Here is a 24358-nt window from a genome sequence, read left to right on the forward strand (position 1 = left end):
CACCCACAGTGATCCACAAGCACCTGAAATTCCTCAGAGAAGTACCTCTTTCTATTGATGTACTCAGTCGCAAGATGATCCAGGGCCAAAATTGGGATATGCGTGCCATCTATCACCCCACCACAGTTAGGGTATCGCATCACTGCGAAGCCATCCCCTGTTTCATGCACATTTCCAAGACTCTCCGTCCTTCGTAGCAGAATGCGATTAATGGGCTGCACATTTGTGATAACACAACTCCAACGGTGGACTTTCCAACTCCAAACTGATTAGCAACTGATCAATAGCAGTCTGGAGTTGGCAGCTTCCACATGGCAATCGCCATGTGCTTCTCCACTGAGAGGGCAGCTCTCATTCTGGTGTCCTTGCACCGCAGGACAGGTGTGAGCACCTCACAGAGTTCCATGAAGGTGGCTTTGTGCATTCGAAAGTTACGCAGCCATTGCTCATCATCCCAGACCTGCATAACGACAGGATCCCATCAGTGCTGTTTCATGCACCCTGAAGAGGCGGTGTACCGTGCGCAGATGCTTTGTGATGCAAACACAGCAGGTCAGGCGCCTCAGATTCCAATTCCGATTGGGAGCTCATGGTATTCTGCACAACGAGCTGCGATGTGTTCAGGACCCTGACAGCAACAGTGGAGCGCAGTGCAGGATCCATCCTTTCAGATAGAGATGCGGGCGCTCAGGAAACTGGGGCTGTTGAAAAATGCCACAAAACACAGTTGGAAACTCATGGAATGATGGGACGGAAATCACTGCATCATGGAACGTTGAGCCCACATCCATGATGCACTGCGATCCTCTCCATCTTCCCACAACTCCTAGGGGTACAAGGTGGCAAGTTGCACAGTGAGATAGCTGCCCACAGTGCACTGCTCTCACTGTCAATGCTAGAGCACCAACTGTGGATTTGCTTCGGCGATGCAATGAGTGCTGTGTGGATGGGAACAAGCATTGTAATTACAGCACTTTTTGATCATCGCTGTAACTTGTGTCGACAACACTCTGTAATGTAGACAAGACCTAACATTGAGGGAACATGTGAAGAATATATGTAAATTTATTATAAATTCTGAAAACATTTTGAGATAGTTGGACTAAAATGAAGTAGAAATGTATGCTACAACAAACCCAAGTATGGCTCTGAGGGCATGCAATAGTAAAAGGAGTAAGCGTAGGTCCAAAAAAAGGTAAAGCCACATTAACTTCCAGCACGTTTCCATTGACATCAGTAGGGCTTAAGCCTATTTTTAAGTGCTTTGTTGAACTGGGGCTATAATTTTCTTACACTGAAATTATTTCATTAGGATTTTGTGATTGCATTGTGGTTAGCCCTGTAAAGAAGGACCCTGACCATCATCTACTAGCACAAAAGCAAGAGCTGCAATTTCCGCAGAGTGTCAGCACAGTTAGTTCACATAAACTCTGATATTTTTCTTCACTGTCCTAGTTCTCACAATCCACTACTCCTATTTGTTTTTCATCTTTTCATCTGCTTCCCATTAGATTCCAATTTCTTTCCCTCCAGCTCCTGTTTGTCCAATCCAAACTAGGCTTCCAAGACTCTTTCCTGAGCCCCTATGTTTAACAAAGTGGCATATCTCTTGTCTTGAAAAACCTGGAACTAGTTTGCTCTGGCAGATTACTCCAAGCAGTCTGGCAAATCTGAAACATGCTGCTTTGGAAACAGTGGACATTCTGAAACTAGTTAATGTATTGACAGCAGTAAAAATAATGGATTAGCCTGTTCTGATATCCTAGCTCCTGTCTAAGTTTTACAAAACTTGGTACTTTCTTGGGAAAACTTTTAAAGCAATTTTTTTTTAGCAAGACTTGTTTGTGTGCACAGCTCATTTTCAGTAAATGCAAATGCATTTGACGTATGCTGTTGAGTCACATAACTTGTTTAAAAGGCTTTTGGTGATTTTAGGCATGGTGATGGCCATGAAGAAATTCTTCAGGGAATTCAAAGAGTCTCAGTACTGAAGCGGAAGGGTGTTCTTGTGGTTACGTCACTAGATGGTGACTCGAGAGGTAGATTCAATGCCAACACTGCCATAAATCCACTGTGTGACCTTGGGCAAATTACTTAATCTCCCTGTGACTCTGTTTCCCAGCTATAAAGTGGGAATAATATTTCCTTTGTCTATTTAGGCCCTATCCTGCAAAGCATTATGCATTATGGGCTTAATTTAATACACTGTGATTAGTGCCTTTGACTTGAACAGGACTACATTCATGCATAATTTTTTGCAGGATAGGAGAGTTTAGATTGTAAACTCCGTGATGGCAGGATGTGTTTTACTGTGTACAGCACCTGGCACGATGGGGCCATGGGCTCTGTTGGGGCCTGTCAGTTCTACTGTAATACAAGTCATAAACACCAGCAGTAGTGAGATGTGGAAATGGGCCTCTAGTTCCATGATAAACCACCCTTCTTTCCATATTAGTGAACTGCTTACCCAGGGAAAAGAAATAGCAAGCTACTCACTGTTTAGCTGAAGTAGAAAAGCATCCAAAGATCTAAAAGAAAATTTTAGATGGCTAAATTGTATTAAATTATCTAATTTAAGCTTCTTTGCTAGTAGAACAATTTATTAATTTTTTCAGATGTATGCAGTTTGCTTGGTGTCTCACTAGATGCAAACAAATCAAGATTAAAAAAACCCAAATTAATTAAATTAACAATGTTAAAAAACTAATGAAAAAAACACACACTAAAGGACCAGCTCCCCTCCTAGCCCTAATGAAAGCCTTCTCTCTCAAGCCACCCTTGCAGAAAAAGCTTAAATAAATAAATGCACCTTGCAGCATACTCAGAACATCAACAAACTCTTTGTCAGAATAAGGAAGGAAGGAAATTCCAGAACCCCAGAACCTCCATTGATTCCACTTGAATCCCACCACCAGATATATAAATGCAAGGACTATTAACTCAAGCCATGCAGGTGATCTCAGCTGGTCAGCTAAAGCACTGAGAGAGAGGCAGTTTCTAAGATAGCCAGGGCCCAAACTATACAAGACTATAAATCAAAAGCACACCTTGAAGTGATTAACTTAATGAAGAGGCTGAGCTGTTAACAAAAACATGCAATTTCTCATTGAAATCAGCTACTACCCTGGAGGGGAGCAAATGCTGAATCTCTTTATTTCTAAAAAGGGTCTGGGGTGTTCTAGGGTGTTACAGGCCAGTAAGTCATACTTCTGTACCCAGTAAACTAGTTAAAATGATAATTAAAATACAATGATAAAACACCTTGATGATGATGATGATGATACAGTGGGGCTAACTCAGCACAGCTCCTGCCACAGAAAATCACACCTCACTAATCTATTAGAATTCTCTGAACATGTCCATAAAATCACGGATAAAGGATAATCAATTACCGTCATTTATTAGAGCTTTTTAAAAAAACCTGTGACAAAGTCTCTCACAAGAGGGTATCAAGAAACTAAGAATTCATGGTGCGAGAAGCAAAAATACCATTTGTTTTGGATCAGACACTGGTTAGGAAACAGAAAGCAAAGAGTGTTAAGAAATGGTCTTCTGGATCAGGTCATTCTTACCAAAACCAAAAAAGAAGGAAACCCCTTTTCCTTGATCTCTTGCAGACATGTGTTTAACTTTGCTGATCCCTGGAGTTCCTGTGAAAGAGGCAGAGAAACCCAATTATACTCTCTGTATTACAGTTACAATTGCTAGGATATTTATTGTGGCTTTAAAACTAAATTTCAGAAGTGGGTCTGAAAGAGAATAATTAAAATGCTAATGAACCTGTATAGGGCAAAGTGGTTTACTCAAACACCCATGGTGGGGATGTCATTCTTAATGGATGAACTCTAAGGCCTATGGGCCACCTACAGCCCATAGATCCTTGGAACAGGGTATTGCATGGCTAATGGGCTTTGTGCTGGCTCCTCAGCACAGGCTTCACCCATAAAGTACATAAAAAGTAAGTTTCCTGCAGGAACCTAAGAATACACCCATGAGCATTGGGAAATTGCCATATAACGTACAGACACTGTTAGGAAAGAGACAGGTATTTTAACACCACACGTGTTCCATTGAGACACATCAAGTGAGGAATAAATTCAGCAGCACCACCCTGTGGTTCAGTAAAATTTACACTTGAACTTCATGAGTTTGGTGTTATCTGCCCCAGTGCATGGGGTAAAGACAGAAAATTCACCACAGCAAGCCAATGCAATCAAAGCCCCACAGTGGCATGTGGAGACCTACCCAAACTCACCCCCAGGAACCTGTCCTGAGGGCTCTAGGCCATTAACAGCCTCAGTGACATCCATATAGTAGCTAAACCCATGGAGCCCTGTCCAGACCTCTCTGCATTCGCCCATGGGACGTGACCTCCTATCAAACTCTGGCTCTTGGACTATCTCTTCAAGGGACCTAAGTTCTTCAGGGGCATGCTGCCTTTGATCCTGAAAAAATCCTGGCAGAAAAAGCCTTTTCTCCCTATTCCAGCCAAAGAGTCAAAGGCACTACCCCATTACAAGTAAGCTGAAATTTTCCAAGAAGCCTCAGAATATAAGAAACCCAGCTCTGGTGGCATTTCATTGGGGCTTGAGCTTCCAACTCCCCGAGGCTTCTTTCAAAACCCCAGCCATAATAAGTCTTGAAGGTACTTCATAGAAAACTAGGTGTTTTAGCTTTATCCTAGGTCTAAAGTGGCTCAAAGAGTTTCTGAATTAGCCTCAAGAAATTGTCTCTGAGATCAACACTGGCACCCCTCCACACCAAGAGATCTCCTGCCCTCCATTGTTTTGAAGGTCATTACTGTCATATCTGTTCAGTCATACCAGGAACATCTCAGATTCGCAACTGTACTTCAATGCACCGAGGCATATGCACCATGCATGTCCTCAGAAGCCAAAGTGGTGATCCCTGCACCTCTGTGACAACAAGGGGTCTTCATGATGACTTGCTTGGTCCCAAGCAATCTTTAGATGTCTGCTGCTCATAAGCAAAGGGCAAGGCTCCGTAACATCCTCACAGACCAACAGACATTACCACCATAGAGAGATAAACCTTCCATGTCTCTGGAAAGCATCTGGCTCCAAACTATGGAAGAGCTAGTCCACGTACTGATTTTTTTAGGGAAAAATATCTCATTTATTTGCTGCTAAGTCTAAGTTACAAAAAGCAATTGAATATTACAACTTCTTCCTGGGGAATCCAGCTTCATGCTAATGTTTCCCTTCTTTCATATTCTCCTAACAGGCATCTACCGAACAGAAAAAGACAAAGGCACACTGTATGAGTTGACTTTCAAAGGAGACAGACCACACACATTCAGACGAATCGTTTTATTCAGACCATTTGGTCCTATCATGAAAGTGAAGAATGAGAACCTCAACATGGCCAACACACTCATTAACATTGTAGTTCCATTAGCCAAGAGAGCCAGCAAGTTTCGACAATTTATGCAAAATTTCAGGTTTGTTTCTTTTTATGGATCTATAGCTATCTTTATATTTTATACAGTATGATGCAATTTCTGCAAATATCAAAGGATTTTCCTAGTGGAAATTTTTTTATTTTTACATAAAACCATCCATTTATCATTTAAAAAAAAATCCATATGCGTTTGCATGGATCAATGGATATTTCACATGAACAGCAATTAGCTTTAGCAATGGAGACCAAGGAAAAGGGTTATATTGTAGTCATCAGTGTTTCTAAAGTTGATGCAACATGTACTAAGTATTTCGTTCTATCTGAAACTTGCTCTTTATATTTTTGAGAGAACAGGTGCCAGAGCCACTTCAATGAATGTGTCTGTTTCACTCCCTAAGTAGCAGGAAAGTTTCTAGAAAATAAGAGTCATTGTATTATCCCTGTACTACTTGCTAAGCCCCTGGAGGAAAGGATAGATAGTGACAGAGCGGGAATAAAAAATGTGCTTGAACTCAAAAATGTTCTTTCCTTGTTACGTTTGATCAAGGCTCTTTCTTTATGACCTTTTTTGACAACATGGCTGTAGTTATTGCAGGAATGGATTTAATCAAGATGTAGTTCCCAGTCAGAACTAATGATAACCTGCTCAGTAGTGAGGCTTGCATTCTGATAAGAAAATTGTGAGATACCCAAATAACTTAGCTTTGTAGTTGCCCAAGAAGGATACATGTAGTTGCGCAAGAAGGGCTAATAGGTAGTGATCAACACTTGATGTCTAGTTGGCAGCTGGTAACAAGTGGAGTGCCCCAGGGTAGGGTGATGGGGCCAGTTTTGTTCAACATCTTCATTAATGATGTGGAGGATGGGGTGGATTGCACCCTCAGCAAGTTAGCAAGATGACACTAAGCTGGGGGGGAGTGGTAGATAATGCTGGAGAGTAGGGACAGGATACAGAGTAACCTAGGCAAATTGGAGGATTGGGCCAAAAAAAATCTGAGATTCAACAAGGACAAGTGCAGAGTCCTGCACGTAGGAAAGAAGAATCCCACACATTGCTATAGACTAGGGATCAACTGGCTAGGCAGCAGTTCTGCAGAAAAGGACCTGGGGGTTACAGTGGACAAGAAGCTGGATATGAGTCAGCAGTGTGCCCTTATTGCAAAAAAGGCAAACGGCACATTGGGCTGCATTAGTAGGAGTATTGCCAGCAGATCGAGGGAAATGATTGTTCCCCTCTATTTAGGGGGCTGGAGCTCATGGCTTATGAGGAGAGGTTTAGGGAACTAAGCTTGTTTAGTCTGCAAAAGAAAAGAATGAGGGGGGATTTGATAGCAGCCTTTAACTACCTGAAGGGAGGGATTCCAGGGTGGATGGAGCTAGATTGTTCTCAATGATGGCAGATGACAGAATAAGGAGCAATGGTCTCAAGTTGCAGTGGGGGAGGTCTAGGTTGGATATTAGGAAAAACTTTTTCACTAGGTATGTGGTGAAGCAGTGGAATGGGTTACCTAGGGAGGTGGTGGAATCTCCATCCGTATAGGTTTTTAAAGCCCTACTTGACAAAGCCCTGGCTGGGATGATTTAGTCAGGGTTGGTCCTGCTTTGAGCAGGGGCTTGGACTAGATACCTCCTGAGATCCCTTATCGTCTATGATTCTATGTCTTGACAGATGTACAGATTGTTAAGCTACATGATTTGTTCTCTCTTAGAGACACAAGGTGGGTGAAGCAATATATTTTATCGGACCAACTTCTGTTGGTTAGAGACAAGCTTTCTGGTTTACACAGAGCTCTTCTTCAGGTGTCTCTCTTGAGAGTTTAGTTTTAGTGGATACCCTTTACACAATTTCCAGGGACATAACTAGATATGATAGTACATAGAAGAAATAGAAATGAGGGTACAAAATTTTATTTCCCTCTTTGAATTCCCCCTTCTCTCACAGTCTCCTAGCTGCTGAGGCAGCACCTGCTGGCTTTTGTTGTTTGCCGCACAATTGCTGACTTTCCTGCACTGGCTTTCTCCCCATCATTCAGGTCACTGGATGAGCTATTCCGATAGCGCTCTGCTTTCATAACTCAGGTAACTACTAGATGACAATTAGCCTGGCTAATGCAGAGCTATAAAGTACCGTAGGCCCCACCCTGCAAACTCATTCAAATGGAGACAGTGTAGCTCTGCTTGGGTTCAAGGAACTCAATGAAGGGGTGCAAAGGTCTCACACTGGAGTGGTGCAAGGATCTCAATGGAGTGGTACCAGCAGAGAATTTGGCCTGCAGAGTCCAGCACCATCCTACCTTCCCAGTTAGAGATGGCAGGTGTGGTTTGGGAAAGCAAACTTCCCAGGGCAATTAATTACACAGTTTGTTGTCTGTTCTAGGGAAATGGGCATTGAGCAGGACGGGAGAATTCACCTCACTGTAGTTTACTTTGGAAAAGAACAAATGAACGAAGTCAAAGAGATACTTGAGAACACCTCCAAGTGAGTATGGCTCTCGATCGGTACCTAGCAATGTATGCTGCTCTCACACACGCTGACAGCCCCACAAGCCAGATTGCCTTTTCCTGGCACTGTCTAGTGCTAGCAGCCGGGTGCAAGGTCATCATCCCCTTCTTCATGCCAGTCAGAAATGACATTACCCTGCTGCTCCCTGATCTGCATTTGTGAATATTGATATTTAGATCCATGGACTTAGCCCAGCGTAACTTCCACTGTACATCTGTAACAATGATCAGGCCTGAATTCCTCTAGCCTTTGCATGAGCAGCTTCTGTCTGTTGGCACTGAAGCGTAACTTGGAGAGATGCATGTAGGCTGGGCTTTTCAATAGAGCCTCAGGGAGTTAGACATCTAAATCTCATTGAATTTCAAAGGGATTTGGAAATCCCAGTCTTAAATATTTCCTGCACATAGTGAATGGCCTCTTTCCTTTTCTCTATCTTTATTATGACATAACCTTTTCATAAGCAAATTAGGAAATGTGATATAGATTAAATTACTATCATGTAGGTGCACAGCTGGTTGAAAAAACTTAGAGTAGTTATCAATGGTTTGCTGTCAAACTGGAAGGAAGTGTCTATTGCGGGGAGCCTGATGGGGGTCTGTTCCTAGGTTCAGTACTATTCAACATTTTCATGAATGACTTGCATAATGGAGTAGAGAGTACATTTTTAAAATTTGCAGATGGCACCAAGCCAGGAGGGGTCTCTAGCGCTTTGGAGGACAGGATTAGAATACAAACTGACCTCCATAAATTAGAGAATTGGTCTGAAATCTACCAGATGAAATTCATTAAAGACATGTGCAAAGTACTACACTTGGAAGGAAAACCCAAATGCACAGCTTCAAAATGGGGAATTACTGGCTAGGAAGTAGTACTGCTGACAGGGATCTGGGGATTATAGTTGATCACACACTGAAAGAGTCAACGTGCGATGCTGTTGTGAAAAAAGCAAATGTCATTCCGGGCTACAGTAATTGGAGTGTCGTATCTAAGACATGGGAGGTAATTGTCCTGCTCTACTCAGCACTGGTGAGGCCTCAGCTGGAGTACTGTGATGGTTTTTAGGCACCACACTTTAAGAAAGATGGGAATAAATTGAAGAGAGGCCAGAAGAGAGCAACAAAAATAAGAGGTTTTAGAAAACAAGACCTAGGAGGAAAGTTTGAAAGAATTAGGCATGTTTAGTCTAGAAAAGGGACGACTGAGGGGAGTCTGTTGTATTAATTTAAATGAAAGAAATGGGCCCTAAGAGTCAAAGGGCTGTAACATGACCCTGTCACTATCCAACATTAAACAAGGTTTGGGATTGGATATACAGAGACCTCAGCCTGTTTAGTTCCATGGGAAACACACCATTAAACATTTTCAACCTTTTATTAAAATACAGAAAAGAAGGAACCCACTAAAGCATTTAAAATATAATGTATTAAGTGAGGTTTTCATTTTAACCATGTTCCATGTTCCTTTCCTTTTAGCAGGAGAGAGTTTTTAGAAGGTGAAAAAAGCCTTATTTGACAGTCTTTTAGAAGATAATGACTGTCGTATTTGGAGAAAAGAGATGACATTCACAGGAATGGGCTGGAGCTGTCCTTGATGCTGTTGTTGTTAAAGCCCCGTTCTATTTCTTAAAAGACAAAACAAGACAAACACACACAAGGGGAAGAGAAAAGAATAGCAAAGAAAATGCAGCTTTTATCTCTAGTGTTGACTCTCACTTGCACCTTGCTGCTGGAAAAACACAGGCACAGCACGTGGGCTGATCAGCCACTCTGAGACCTGGCAAACTTGTGCCAGCATTGGGCTGGTTAGGGCACTGCAGTTAGTTGCCTTTCTGATCACAGGTGTACAGCAGTGTTGCAGTCTTGGCTCGCTAAGCCAGATTCTTATTAGACAGAAAGGAAAAGGAAAGAGAGAGGAAAGAGAAGAAGAAATAAGGTAGGAAATGAAAAGGACATATGGTGGTGCAGGGAAGCAGAAAGGGGGAGACACAAAGTCTCAGATCCCAGGTGGTGGTCAGGATTTAGCTGGAGCCAGTAGAGGTGGCATTATCATCTGGTTCCCTCTCTCTGGCCTGGTTTGGTCAAGACATCTCTTGGGACAAAGAAAGTCCAGGCTTCCAGGAGATGGTAGGGGCAGTAGCCATGATGGTGAAGCTTTACCTCCTTTCAGTCAGCCAGGACCTCCTTTACCTTCTTTCAGTCAGCCAGTGTCACGGTAGTGAGCAATCCCTTCCAAAGTCTCTTCTTTTAAGGACCCTCAAAAAGGAGTGGTGAGTGGAATAGTCCATCCCTTCATTATTTTGTCCACCAATTGGGCCTAATTTCTGACAAACCAATTTTGGTTAATTGATTTCAGATCTCACACTTATTTGCCAGGTGTGAGCTTAACACACTCCTAGAGTTATTTCATTAGACCTTTTTGTTTGGACAAATTCAATCTTCCTGTCTCCCTTTTGCTTGTCCCTCCTTCCCCTCCAACATTTGTTATAGGTGATGGTGACATTTTGTGAACTATTACTCACTGTTCACATCTGAGCTCACAATGAGGGCAAAATTGTAGATCCTATTATCAGATCAGGACCTGAGAACAATCTTCAAATATGTAAAAGGCTATTATAAAGAGGACTGTGATCATGTCCATGGAGGATAGAACAAGAAGTAATCATCTTAGTTTGCAGCAAGGAAGATTTAGGTTGGATATTAGGAAAAGCTTTCTAACTAAAAGGATAGATAAGCACTGGAACAGGTTACCCAGAATGTTGTGGAATCCCTGTCATTGAAAGTTTTTAAGAACAGGTTGGAGAAACTTATCAGAGACGGTCTAGGTAAATTTAATCCTACCTCAGCATGGGAGGATGGACTAGATGTCCCATCAACACATTTTGACCAGCCCACTGCGTCCAGTGGCATTACAATTATGTGCGGCCCTTCATAACATAACGTAGGGGTCGGCATCCTTTCACAAGTGGCGTGCCAAGTCTTTGTTTCCCTCCCCTGGCCCTGCCCTTCTCCCACATGACGTGGGCCCAGCGCTCTGGCCAGGAGGAGCCGCTCCAGCCCACCATAAGAGCAAGACTGAGTGATGTGGCCCTGGCAGCTGAAAGTTTGGGGACCTCTGGACTAGATGGCCTCTTAAAGTCCCTTCCAGTGTTACATTTCTATGGTTCTATGATTATGAACTATAAGGAATTACAGAGAAGAAAAGTAGAGAGAGAGACTGCTGAACAAGGATCAAAGTTAAAATCTGTGGTGCTAGCCCAGCTCAGAGCTTTATGCTTCTGCATGCTGTTTCTGCTACTTGAATGAAACAGAGAAAACAAAATTATTGTGGCTTTTGGAAATCTCTCAGGAGAAGTCACAATGGGAGTTATAGGGAGCTGATGAAAATCTAGCCTTACCTAAGCAAACTGAGCAGCACAGCTGAGGGTACTGCCTGCCTACTGTTTCTGTTTTTCTCATGCTATAGATGCAATCAGTTAGTGCAGCTTTGGAAAATGCCATGCATGTGTACATGTATATAGTGTTATAGAGCATTTGTGAATTCTGTTCATTTTGCATTTGCAGTTCTAAGGAGAAAAAACATGTAAAGGCCTAACTTGAAAGTAATGTATCTATTACAATAACCTGCACTGTTGTCAAAGGGCAGTTTGGCAGTTGATTATTTCTCTGTTACTGTGTTGTTCTTATGCTCAAATGGCATGAAATGGAATTTTAGGAAAAGTTCGCAGAATCATCAGTTTGACTCCATCTCTTGCACTTTTCCACAGCTTCAGATGCACCTGATGGGGCAGCGAGATGAACATTTGTCTTCATTAGAAAATTAAGCTGCATGAGACATTGACCCTGAGGCATCATGTCAATGAACACCTTTGTGGTCCATGTAGGCAGGGACCGCTCCGTTGAACACTGTGTCAGTGGGTCATGGTGGTTAAAGCTGTTGTTGTTCCAACAGGTTTAACTATAGCCCAGATGACATGGTGGGAAACACAACGGTCCCTTTCTGTGCTTACAGTTGAGTTGTGTTTGCCATGGGGGTCTGTTACCACAACGCCTCGAGGCTAGGTTCCAATACAACCTGATTTTCTAGTGGTGACCCCAGCTCTGGGATTAAAGAGCTCTCTTTTAATCCCTCCTGCATGTGATGTGCATGGCTTTTCAGAGGGCAGCCAGGCCTTGGAAAATTCACCTCAGCGTTGCCTGCACTTGTAGGTTGTCACCTCCCTCACCAGGTGACTGTTTCTGAACAGAGGGTCAGGATTCCTAGAACAAGCCTGCCCAGAAAGTGGTACCCAAATGTACATGAGAGATGTTACTGGGGACAGAATTCGTATGGTCTCATGCAATAGAGGAGACCGTTAGGGGGACTGTGCACGCGAGGCTGGATGTAGCACACACACGAACCATGGAAAGGGCACACGCAGTGTGGCTGCAGTTGCCACTAAACTATCACTTGCATGGCCTGTCAGTATGCATAGAAGGAATGCGCCTCTGCTACTGTTAGCTGCAGCAGGATGACACCCTGGTGTGCATGGCTTCCTGCACAGATAGACTAGCCTGCAGGTTTGGGAGCAGCAGCAAAGGCAGGCTGAAGATGCCAGGCAATCTGAGTTGGGTAGAATTCATCAGTGGCACAGCCTGGGCTGCATTCTCCCGATTGGAAAGCTGCTCATGTGTCCCCAGGGGGCCAGCACTGCTGGACGGGAATCTGTGACTATCAGGTAATCTTTTCTTTTTCTCCTCTCCCCACCCCGAAGACAGGGCAGACCTGGCTTCAGGTCTTGTGGGTCCTGCAAGAAGCCTATGCCCAGGAACAACCTGCACTTTCCCTGCCTAAAGTGTCCAGGAGAGTCACATCTGCAGGGCCATTGTAACGTCTGCAGAGGCTTCTGTCCCAGAACCCAGAAAGAGCGAAGCCAGAGACATAAGTTTCTACTCATGGAATCCGCCCTTCGTTCCATGGAGGGCACCACGGAGCAGAGACCTTCGGCCTTGGTCAGGAGTGCGCTGGCATTGGTGAAGGAGGCACCCCTTAGAAAGGACTCCACGCCCCAGGAGCCTTGGCACGCTTCCCTGGCGCCGAAGGGCACGGCACCCAGACAGCCACGGCACTGCTTCTATTCCCCAGTGCCTCATAAAAAGAAGCAGGCAGACCGAGGCCACTCACCGACGCTGAATACTGTCCTCCTGGCATACCGAGATCAAGTGTGACCCGTATGAGGCCACTTGAGCCGTGGGCTTAAAGGCTCAGCGCTGTTGACTCCAGTCCCGGCAAGGGGTTCGTTGAGTCCATTCCCCGTGGCCTCCCTGCTGAGGGACACGCAGGAGGAGGAATTGCCGCTCCCCTCCACACCAGAGGCCTACAAAGTGGCAAGGGAGCTGATGGAGGACTTGGCCACGCCGCCGCCACCTCGCCGGGACCTTACCAAAGTGCTGGCACCAAGGAAATCTGCAGTGCCCTCTAAGGGCAAGCTGGCAGTGATGGCCAGGTCCCGATCCCCACAGCACCGATCTCTGCCACCACACCCCTGTGGTCTCCATGGAGCGAGCAGTTCTCCTGAGACGCTGAGGCAGATCTCATGTAATTGAGAAGGGATCGGCACCGCAGCAGACATCAGAAGGTGGAGGCAGCTCACCTCCTTGCGATGCCACGAGCCCGGCAGTGGCAGGTGCCCTCACAGTGGCCATCGTGGACTCCGTGGGCATTGCACCAAGCCCAGGGGTCCCAGTCAGGCAGGTCGCACTCCTTCATCTCATCTGAAGGACATGCCAGGAGCCCATGGCACTCTGCCAGAAGCATGCAGCACGGCACCACGGTAGATTTACCCCACGACTCCGGCTCAGAGCAGGGAGAGGTGGCACCGCGTGACCCGTCTGGGGCCAAGGGGCAGGATGTGTCAGCAACACTAATTAGAGCATCTTCATCTTCATCCCAGGATGAAGCCGCAGCAGCAGCAACGCCAGCACCGGGACTGGACGACACCAGGGCACACCAGGAGCTACTCCATAGGATAGCTTGGAATATGGGCCTGCTGGCGGAGGAAGTCGCAGAGGGCGCGGACCCCATGGTAAACATCCTAGCCCCAGAGGGTCTCTCTAGAGTAACACTACCGCTTATAAAAACCATCAGGAAGACCACAGAGACCTTGTGGCAAATCCCAGCCTCTCTACCTCCTACGGCAAAACAAGTCAAAAGGAAAACTTTGCCGGTACAAATGACCATGAACCTTTTTACATGCACTCCCCTGCAGGGTCACTCATGGCTGCTGCTGCAAACAAGCATGAGAGGCAGGGACAACAAGGCCCCATGCCAAAAGCTAAGGATGCCAAGAAGTTGAAGCTCTTTGGGCGGAAAGTGTACTCCACTGGAGAGCTCCAGTTTTGTATAGCGAATCAGCAGGCCATCCTTGGCAGGTACACCTTCAACTCCTGGCAGTCCATGGAGAAATTTGAGGAGTCAGTACCATCAAACTCCAAATCTGAGTTCTCCACCATGGTGAAAGAAGGTAAGCGGTATCAAAAGACACCGCTTCAGGTGGCCTTGCACACAGCAGACGCGGCAGCGTGGACAATGTCTTCCAGAGTGGCCATGAGACAAAGCTCCTGGCTCCAAGCCTCAGGCCTCCCTCATGAGGTCAGCTCACCATTCAGGACCTGCCATTGGAGGGTCCGAGCCCTATTTTCATCCCAAACAAACTCCAAACTTCACAGCTGGAAGGATTCTAGGACCACAGTGAAGTCCCTTGGGCTGCATACTCCGTCGACCCAGAGAAAGCTGTTCAAGTCACAGCCCATGCCACATTTTTATCAGAGTCAGCAGAGGCAGGATTCTAACCATCGGAGAGGCAGGAACAATAGAAGGAGGCCACCTCAATCCTCCAGCCAGGGCTCTGGTCAAACAAGGCAACCCCCCAGCCCTAAGCAAAACTTTTGAGGGTGCACCCGAGGGCAGCACACCAGTCATGATTCCAGATCCACCCTTCCTTTTGTTTTCAGATTATCTATTCCGCTTCTGCCATGCATGGTCCCAGATCATGTCAGATCAATGGGTTCTGCGCATGGTGAAACTGGGATATTCGCTCCAATTTTCACCTCACCCACATTCCCACCCTCCGATCCCTCTTCAGGGACCCCTCTCACAAGTAACTACTTGAACAAGAGGTGCAAGTGCTTCTCAGAGTGGGAGCAGTGGAAGAGGTGCCTCAGGAATTAAGTGGAAAAGGATTCTACTCCTGCAATGTCCTACTTCCAAAAGCCAAGGGAGGCCTTCATCCCATCCTCAACCTGCAGAACCTAAACAGATTCATGAAGAAACTGAGGTTCCACATGATATCTCTAGCCCTCATCATTCGCTCCCTGGATATGGGAGATTGGTATGCCGCCCTCAACCTAAAGGAGGCTTACTTCCATGTGGCTATCTACCCAAGCCACAGGAGGTTCCTCCGTTTTGTCGTCAATCAGGCCCACTACCAGTTCACGGTGTTTCCCTTCAGACTTTCCACGGCCCCCCAGGTATTCACCAAGTGTGTTTCGGTGGTCATGGCCTTTCTGAGAAAGACAGGAATACAAGTATACCCCTACTGTAGATGACTGATTGGTCAAGGACACAGGTGGAGGCAGAGGTGAGTCTGATATGGATTACCTTCGGCAGGTTGGGCGTTGTGCTCAACGAGCAGAAATCATTGGTCACACCCGCCCAGAGATTAGAGTTCATCGGGGCGGTGCTGGACTCTGCACAGGCCAGGGTGTCCCTCTTGTTTCCTGGCCCTGGAGGGCATAATAGAGGACTTAAGGTGCCACCCTCAGACAACAGCTCAGAATTGCCTAAAGCTGCTGGACCAAATGGCAGCCTGCACCTACGTTGTATGGCATGCAAGGCTACGACTCAGGCCACTGCAAGCATGACTCATCATCATCATCATTAGTTCGCCTAGACAGCAAAGGTCTGTTGCGACAATCCCCTGACACGTGCCATATTGGATTGTATGTCCCTAAATACTTCGCCACCTTGGGGCAGGGGGGACAGAAGCGCAGTGACTGAAGTTGTTTTCTTAACTATTAGTACTTCACCTTCAGCTGTATGGCCATCATTGCTGTTGACCTGAAGGGTTCATCTGCCATGGGGGATGAAGACTCTGCTGCTGTCCAGTCTTCACCAGAGCATGCATGCAAACATGACTGGCCTCAATTTACCACCCTGCTCAGGACGACATAGACAAGGTGGTCTCGCTTCCCCCCTCAGTTCTAGAGACCCTAGTTTGGTAGTGCAATCCTCGCATTGTATGCGCAGGAGTCCCCTTCTCACCACCCCGTCCCTCGCTATGTCTGGTAACTGATACATCAGTGATAGGTTGGGGAGCTCATCTGGGGGACCTCAAGACCCAAGGCCTCTGGTCCCAAGCAGAACTTTCACTTCATATCAATGTGAGAGAGTTGAGACCAGTGCATCTGGCATGTCAGGCCTTCCAAAGTCACCTGGAGTGCAAAGTAGTATCGGTCCTAACAGACAATACAACAGCAATGTTCTATATAAACAGACAGGGTGGCACTCGTTCCTCTCCCTGTGCCAGGAAGCCCTCAGACTGTGGAATTTCTGCATCGCTCATTTGATACACCTGGAGGCATCGTATCTGCCTGGGATTCAGGATATATTGGCCAACAACCTCAGCAGGTCCTTCTTTACCCATGAGCGGTCGATCCGTCCAGACATGTTGAGCAGTATTCCCCGTGTGAACTTATTCACCACAAAACTCAACAGCAAGTGCCTGCAGTTCTGCTCCTTCCAGAACCAACTCCCTGAGTCCAGCACATATACCTTTTTCATCCCATGGACGGGCCAACTGTTTTTCGCCTTCCCTCCGACCCCTCTCATCCACAGGGTTCTGGTAAAGATTAGGCAGGAGGATTCTGTGGTGATTCTGATAGCGTCTGCTTGGCCTCACCAGTACTGGTTTACTACAGACCTCGATTTCTCAGTGGACGTGTCTATCACTCTACCTCTGCTTCCGGACATGATCACCCAGAAACATGGCACCTTGCAGCACCCCAAACTCAAATCGCTACACTTTACAGCATGGAAGCTCCATGGCTGAACCCCATGGATCAGAAGGATATCCAACCCATGCTGGCGTCAATTCCATCAATTTTGGATTATTTACTGTACCTGAAACAACAGGGCATATCAGGGTCATCAGTTAAGGTCCATATGGCTGCTGTTTCTGCATTCCATCCGGGGCATCCGGACGCTTGGTCTTCACTAACCCCTTGGTTGCGTGTTTCCTGAAAGGATTGGACAGGCTGTACCCATCAACACGTTCACTGGTTGCCCAATGAGACCTCAGCCTCATTCTCTCAAGGCTGACGGGGCCTCTGTTTGAGCCTCTAGCGACCTGCTCATTTCTCTTCCTATCCTGGAAAGTGACCTTTTTCGTAACCATAACCTCTTCCAGGTTATGTCAGAACCTCTGTATACGACCTTCTTCAAAGATAAGGTCCAGCTTTGCCCTCATCCAGTATTCCTACCGAAGGTGTTTTTTCATTTCCATGCAAACCAGGACATGTTCCTCCTGGTTTTCTTCCCAAAACCACATGCTATTAGTAGGGAGCGTAGGCTGCATTCATTTAATGTCAGGGGGGCCTTGGCCTTCTACATTGAGAAAAACAAATCATTCAGAAGAACAACTCAGCTATTTGTAGCAGTTGCAGACAGAATGAAAGGGCTATCAGTATTTTCCCAATGTATTTCATCTTGGATCACTTCTTGTATCAAGGTATGTTATGACTTGGCAAACATACCCACCCGGGCGATAACGGCCCATTCCATGAGAGCTCAAGTGTCCTCCACAGTATTCCTGGCCCATGTGCCAGTCCAGAACATCTGTAGGGTGGCAATGTGGTCCTCAGTTCACACCTTTGCAGCCCACTATGCTATTACCCAGCAGGCCAGAGATGCTGCTGCTTTCAGTAGAATAGTGCTGCAATCAGAGGGTCTTTGGGCTCCGACCCTTCCTTCTATGGTCTGGGTTGGGAGTTGCCTACTTGGAATCGACATGAGCAAGCACTCGAAGAAGAAAAAATGGTTACTAGCCTTGTGTAACTGTTGTTCTTCAAGATGTGTTGCTCATGTACATTCCAAGACCACCTGCCTGCCTCTCTGTCAGAGCCAGCAGGCAAGAAGGAACTGAAGCAGTGGAGGGCTGGCAGAGTCCTATAATAGGGTACCATGGAGGCGCGACTCCATGGGGCTCCAAAGCCAACAGTATGGGTACCACTAGGAGAAAACTTTCCGTTGGACTGTGCATGTGACGTGCACACACCTACTTGGAATGGACATGAGCAACACATCTCGAAGAACAACAGTTACGGAAGGTTAATAACTGTTTTTTGTCTGCGTAGCTTGTGTAATTCCCGTCGACTGCCGCCGAATTTTCAGGTAAGTGTAGACCTGGCCTTAGTCTCTCAGCATTATTATCCTTGGCTAAGCACTTATTACCGAGCTCTCTGTTTGCCCATCACACACCTGTCCTCTTTTTCACATGCAAACTGTTGAAATAATCTGTTTTTCTGTACTAAGCCAAGGGCTATCGGACCACAAATGCTAAATCCATGCTAGGTTTCTCAAGATGGTTGGATTTAAGCTGGGAGCAATTTTAAGGAATACAGAGTATGTAAAAGTGCTGTGTTAATCCAAAACCTGATCCAGATCCATGGACAGCAGTGCAAGGACTCCCAATGACTTTCATGAGCTTTGGAGCATATTCTTTTGTGAGTTTTTTAATCCAGCTCTGTATATTTTATTTGATTTTAGGCAATGGTACTTAAAGAAGATTAATGCAAATACCATGGTATCTCTAAAAATATGAGAGAATATCTCTTTAAACAATTAGTTTTTAAATGTACAAATTAGACATATAAAATAGCTAAATGATTGTTTTATTAAAAATGGGCTAGAACTCATCGCTTACTGCTGTTTTCTGGCTTCCTTCACAGTTTATGGATATTATTAACCCAGAAATATTACAAAAGGCATTCTAAGTGTAAGATCAGAGTTACAGATTCCCTTCCCATATTCCTTAGTGTGTCATGGAAGTATAACCCCTATTTCTTTAAAATGTCGTTCAGTAACTACAATGACATTAATGGAGTTTACTACCCCTTTTGTCTCTTAAACCACGTCTCACATACTACTGCTCCTTCTAGATCAGCTAACTTCAAGAATTTCACCTTTATCCAGCTGAATGAAGAATTTTCAAGAGGGAAAGGATTAGACATAGGTGCTCGAGTTTGGAAAGGAAACAACGTCGTTCTCTTTTTTTGTGATGTAGATATATACTTCACAGCCGAATTCCTGAACACCTGTAGATTGAACACACAGCCAGGTATGGCTCCCCAGGACATTTACTCCTTTAAACACACTTCTCTTTATTGTATAATAATCTTCATCAATTTGTTCCTTCTTTCAGATGGGTAAGCAAGCTATTGTAAGGCATTCTTGACATTTAGATCACCTCAGGCTTGCATAAGAGTAAAGATTTATATTGTTGCTTGTCACATTTTAAACAGAGTGTAAAGAAAAACAAATTGTCAGCTTCCACTATGATTTGAATTATTGCCTTTGTCACCTGGTTTTCTGGAGCCCATCCAGGTCATTTTGTCCAACTACATCCCCATATTCACATTCTCCATCCAAACCACAACACTCTGGGTCTGTGGGCCTTATTTAAAACCCAGGGAAGGCAATGGATGTCTTTCTATGGACTTGAATATCATTTGGATCAAGCCCCATGTCTGTTTCCAGTATCAGAAAGAAGCTCAAGTTTAATCTAACAATTTATCAGTAATAACTTTCTTTTTTAATCCATTGTGATTTCTAGGGAAGAAAGTATTTTACCCAGTTCTTTTCAGCCAGTATAACCCAGGTATAATTTATGGGCACCATGGTTCCATTCCACCCTTAGAACAGCAGCTGGTAAGTAACTGGCTCTAAAAATGCATGCTTTTAACCATGCATAAGACTTCCCCTTCAGGAAGACGTCCGTGCTTGTGAAAAGAATTTCACTATCCTGTGTCCATTGAGATGCGGTGTGGAGAATACGTAACTTACTGTGTCCAGTGCGTTGCATGGCAATGCTTCACACTCAAGCAGCTTAGAGTACAGCTTTAGCTTAAAGGATATTTGACATTTACATTTGTAAATGAAGAATTTTAAATGCAGCCTGTTTGTCTGCCAGAAGCTACGTTATGTCAGCTAAATTCCACTTCAGGGAATGTACTGCTCTGGAGCTCATGAAACCCATCATTGCCTTAGCTTCCTCGTCTGTCTAAGGAAATAAGACTTCCTCGACCTCGTGTTTTGTGACGCCAAATGAGGTCCATAAAGGGTTTAGAGCTCCTCGGACTGATGGTGCAGGAAGGTAATTAATCATTGGAACAGATTCCCCAGGGCTATAGTGTGGATTCTCCATCACTTGAGGTTTGAATTGAAATTGGATGGCTTTTTAAAAGCTAGGCTCTAGCTCAACCACAAGATGTTGGACTCAGTGCAACAATCACTGGGTGAGGCTGTGTGGTTATGCAGGAGGTCAGAATAGGTGTGATCCTAATGGTTCCTTTTCCCCTTAAAATGTATGGACTAGAACCTCCACAGGTGTAAATCACTGTAGCGCCATTGACTTCAATCCAGCCCCATGGATCTATGAATAAGGATGAGTTGCTATTTCAAAATGCTGTAGTTAGGCATGCAGTGTTAGTTAAGGCAAAGCGGCCCTGGTGAGTCAAAGGGAAGATAATTTGGGAAGGAGCAGAGTGCAGGGGTCAGAGTGAATCCCCTCTACACACTTTGCTCAGGGTAGAAATGTTGCTTTGCAGCACTGGTGTGGAGTCAGGCAGCAGCGGGTCTGTCTCCTTTGTGCTCTTGCTCTGCTGTGTGCTGATGTTAAAGCAGGTGCTTGAGAATTTGCTCTATTTATATACAAAGTCACTGCACTCCTGCTTCTCTTAAAGACCCTGCTTACCCTACTGGATCTCCACCCTTGGGCCCACGCACCTTGGCACCGGCCTAAGGCAACCCCCAGTGCTCATAAAGGCTCAGAGTTGTAGAAACTAGGAATTAATGAGTCCTGGGGCCAGAGGTGCTCCTCTGCACAGGTCGTTTCTGACCACAGATGACCACAGAGGCCACTCCTGATTGCCAGAGCTCCTCCCACCTCTGTGTCAGGGTTCAGTGTGGCCTCCCCAGTGCCTGCTCTCATACAGTAATTATTTGAAGTGTTGTATCAATAAGAGCCCCACCAGAGTTATAAAGTGGGATTTTTCAAAAGGGCCTAAAGGCCAGATTTGTGAAGGTATGTAGGCGTTGCTACACTTGGTGTTGCACTGCCTAGTGGATTTAGGAGCCTAAATCTCATTTTTCAAACATGACTTAAGTACTCACAAGCCTAAATCCCATCAATGCAATGAGATTTTGCAGGCAGCAACACCTTCCCAAAACTGGGCCTAAGTAATTTAGGAGCACAAGGCCCATTAACTTTGCCTTCTGCAAATTCCACCTCAGGTGTTTAAAAAGCCTGTCCCACTATTACCAGACTTAACCTGTCAGACACGTTCTAAAGTGGCTGGCCACATTCATCTCATATAGAATCAGGAGACACTCCTATCAGATGAGGAAAAAAATACCAAATGGGGCTTATTTACAAAGCAGACTATTTGTATGGTGAACAGGAAAAAGCGTTTTCTTCGTTTACTGTGGGATCAGATATACAGACAACAGACTCTTGAAAGCATTCCATGTGAACTAGCCTCTTTATTATTAAAATGAGAGCTTGCAAAATCCTTTGATCTGTTTATTCCAAACAAAACCTTTCCTCATACCACTGCTGAATTCCTATTAGCTCTTAGCTTTCTGCTGTAGACTGACCAGAGAACCCCAAATTTGTCAACAGTTTGTATAGGAAAGGAAACAAAAATGTCATGATAAGACTAAAGTAAACACCACTGCTCACTCTGTCAGGACTGCACAGATATTTATAGCTAATATCAGAATTGTTAAATGTGATGCCTGCCTTGGAGAAGCTTCTTGATTTAAACCGGGACATTGCCAATGTAATTTTTATTTAGCTAATCATATTTTCAGTCCAGATTTCTTCCTGGGCAAACCTCCAGATCAGTGCCATTAAAACAAGAACACAGTTGGCTGCCCACGGCGCTGCTTGTGCAGCTGAGAAAGTAGCCTTCATAAAGCTTTGAAAGACATTGATTTGTGCTGTAGCTGCTAGTTCTAATGGGAAATTATCGTGCTAATGCATACAAATAACTTTCTGTAAAGCCACTGTGATAGAGATTTCCTGTTACAACACAGGCCTAACAGATGGCTTCTTAGTGCCTATTAATGGGCTTCCACTGTATGGCTTTTAAAAAGGGAAGAAAAAATGAGCTCAGAGATGGATGCAGTAGTGGCAGAAAAGTAAAGGGAGCGTGACTGAAATGAGAAAAGGCTAGCAATGACAATGGGTACGTGAAAAGAGCCAGAAGGGTGGTCAATGCGCTGCAGTGGGTCTAGCGATCAGGGTTTAATTCCCAGTTCCATCACAGATATCATATGTAACTTTGGGCAAGGCACTTAGGCCAAGATTTTCAAAAATTTATGCCTAATGCTAGGACCCTATACCCATATTTAGGTGGCCTGATTTTTGAAAAGTACTGAGCCCCTGGCAGCACCCTTGAAGTCAGTGGGTGCTGCTGGATGCTCAGCACTTGAGAAAAATCAGGTCACTTACTTAGACAACTCAATACAGACTTAGGATCATAACTTTAGAGCCCAATTTTTGAAGATCTTGGTCTTCATCTCATTGGGCCTCAATTTGCCATCTGTAAAATCAGAATGATAGTACTTCTTTTCTCTGTCTTATCAATGAACACTGTAACCTCCTTGGGCGCAGGGGCTTGTATATTACTATGTGTCTGTACAGTGCCTAGCACTATAACACCCTTAACTTAACTTCTGGTCACCGCTGTATTTCAAATAATATTTAAATGTCACCTGCTTTCCTAATTTTTTATGTCAATTTGTAGGAGGTTTTAAATTACTGTTCCACCAGTCAAATTGTGTTTGTAAACAGTGTCACATTAGTACAGTTGTTTTAGAAGAAACCTGAAGTCGTTTTGCTAAAGTAGCACTCTTGTAAACAGTAATCAAACGTTGCCACCCACCTGTCCCATGAGTGAGACTGGCTCACTTGATGTATTAATACAGTTCAAGACAGATTCAGATTCTGTGGAAACTAAGCTGTCATTTAGAATAACAACCTTCCTGGTTATGAAGATAATCTTCAGAAGGTGACTCTCATGACGCAACATTTTCCTGAGTCTGTAGTCAGCCAGCCTGAAACAATAGGTCTGAGAGGCATAGGCTGCTCCCATTCATCTCAATGGAATGTTAACTCTGATAACTAATCATAACATTTCTTGCAGTTAATTTTAGCAGAAACATTCAGCTGATATCTACCACTATTGAAGTCAGAGCTGGATGAGGCCTTTATCCATTGATAGGGTATAATGCAGTGTGGGCTATAACGAAGTAGGGTGGCTGCCCCCTTCCTGTAGTTCCTCTTTTGCTCACGTTACAAGTACTAGTGCACCCATATAAATATTCTTTTGGGTTTTTTTTTCTTTTTTGCCAGGTTATAAAAAAGGAAACTGGATTCTGGAGAGACTTTGGCTTTGGAATGACATGTCAGTACAGGTCTGATTTTATCAACATCGGTAAGAATGTGCACTTAAAAAAACCTGCTTTAGAGCTGCTGGCTCAGATTCTCTTTCCCAGTGCAGTCGCTTAGAAGGAGGTGTGGCCTGACCACTACTGGACTGTGGCTATTCTTAACTGCCATATGGGCCCCTGGGGGCACTGCAGCCAGTTAGCACAATTTAGAGCAGCCCCAAGGCTACCCTAAACTACTCCAGGGCCCGTTGGGCTCCCCAGCCAACCCTTGGTTGTGCCCAATAACTACTGGGCACAGCTAAGTCTGGAGACAAGTTCAGCTGCAGCATTCAGGGATAATTCAGACTGGGCATCAGAAATGTATTGTGATGAAATAGTTGTTTCCAATATATTCCTTTAAGAAGACTCTATTTAAAATGTCCCTCAGGCCTTTGCATTTGGAAGAGCTGAGGACAGACTAGTTGATGGAGAAATCTCACTAGGTAGCACAGATCTTCCCGCCTTGACATCTTCAAAGACGGATAATGATGAAACAGTGCCTGAGCTCACTCCTTTCTGCATTTTGCAGTCAGCGTGAGCTCCCAGTGCTTGGTTAAGGTGGGGGGCGGGGGTGGCTTCTGGAGAACACAGTCAATTGCTTATAATGAATAGTGGAACTCAGGGAATGTGCCTGGCCCTAGACCACAGCAGTGCAATCTCCATCAGATGGGAATTCAGACGCAGATG

The 24358-nt window shown here is 45.0% G+C and overlaps 1 protein-coding gene across 5 annotated transcripts in view; it reads left to right on the top strand.

The window, feature by feature from the left end:
* Positions 1 to 24358, top strand: part of CSGALNACT1 (chondroitin sulfate N-acetylgalactosaminyltransferase 1) — an 84102-nt gene that overhangs the window by 52021 nt on the left and 7723 nt on the right. For 3 of the 5 annotated variants that reach the window (XM_067556953.1, XM_067556952.1, XM_067556954.1), the window contains exons 3-7: positions 5245 to 5461; positions 7799 to 7900; positions 19117 to 19295; positions 19791 to 19885; positions 23595 to 23676. In XM_067556953.1, the coding sequence (XP_067413054.1) occupies positions 5245 to 5461; positions 7799 to 7900; positions 19117 to 19295; positions 19791 to 19885; positions 23595 to 23676 (675 nt within the window). The remainder of the gene's footprint in view (positions 1 to 5244; positions 5462 to 7798; positions 7901 to 19116; positions 19296 to 19790; positions 19886 to 23594; positions 23677 to 24358) is intronic. The other 2 variants (XM_067556955.1, XM_067556956.1) reach the window with 1 other exon arrangement.

Source organism: Emydura macquarii, unplaced genomic scaffold (genome assembly GCF_026122565.2).
Source record: "Emydura macquarii macquarii isolate MOO-44397 ecotype Brisbane River unplaced genomic scaffold, CSIRO-AGI_Emac_v2 contig_1790, whole genome shotgun sequence".
NCBI lineage: Eukaryota > Metazoa > Chordata > Testudines > Chelidae > Emydura > Emydura macquarii.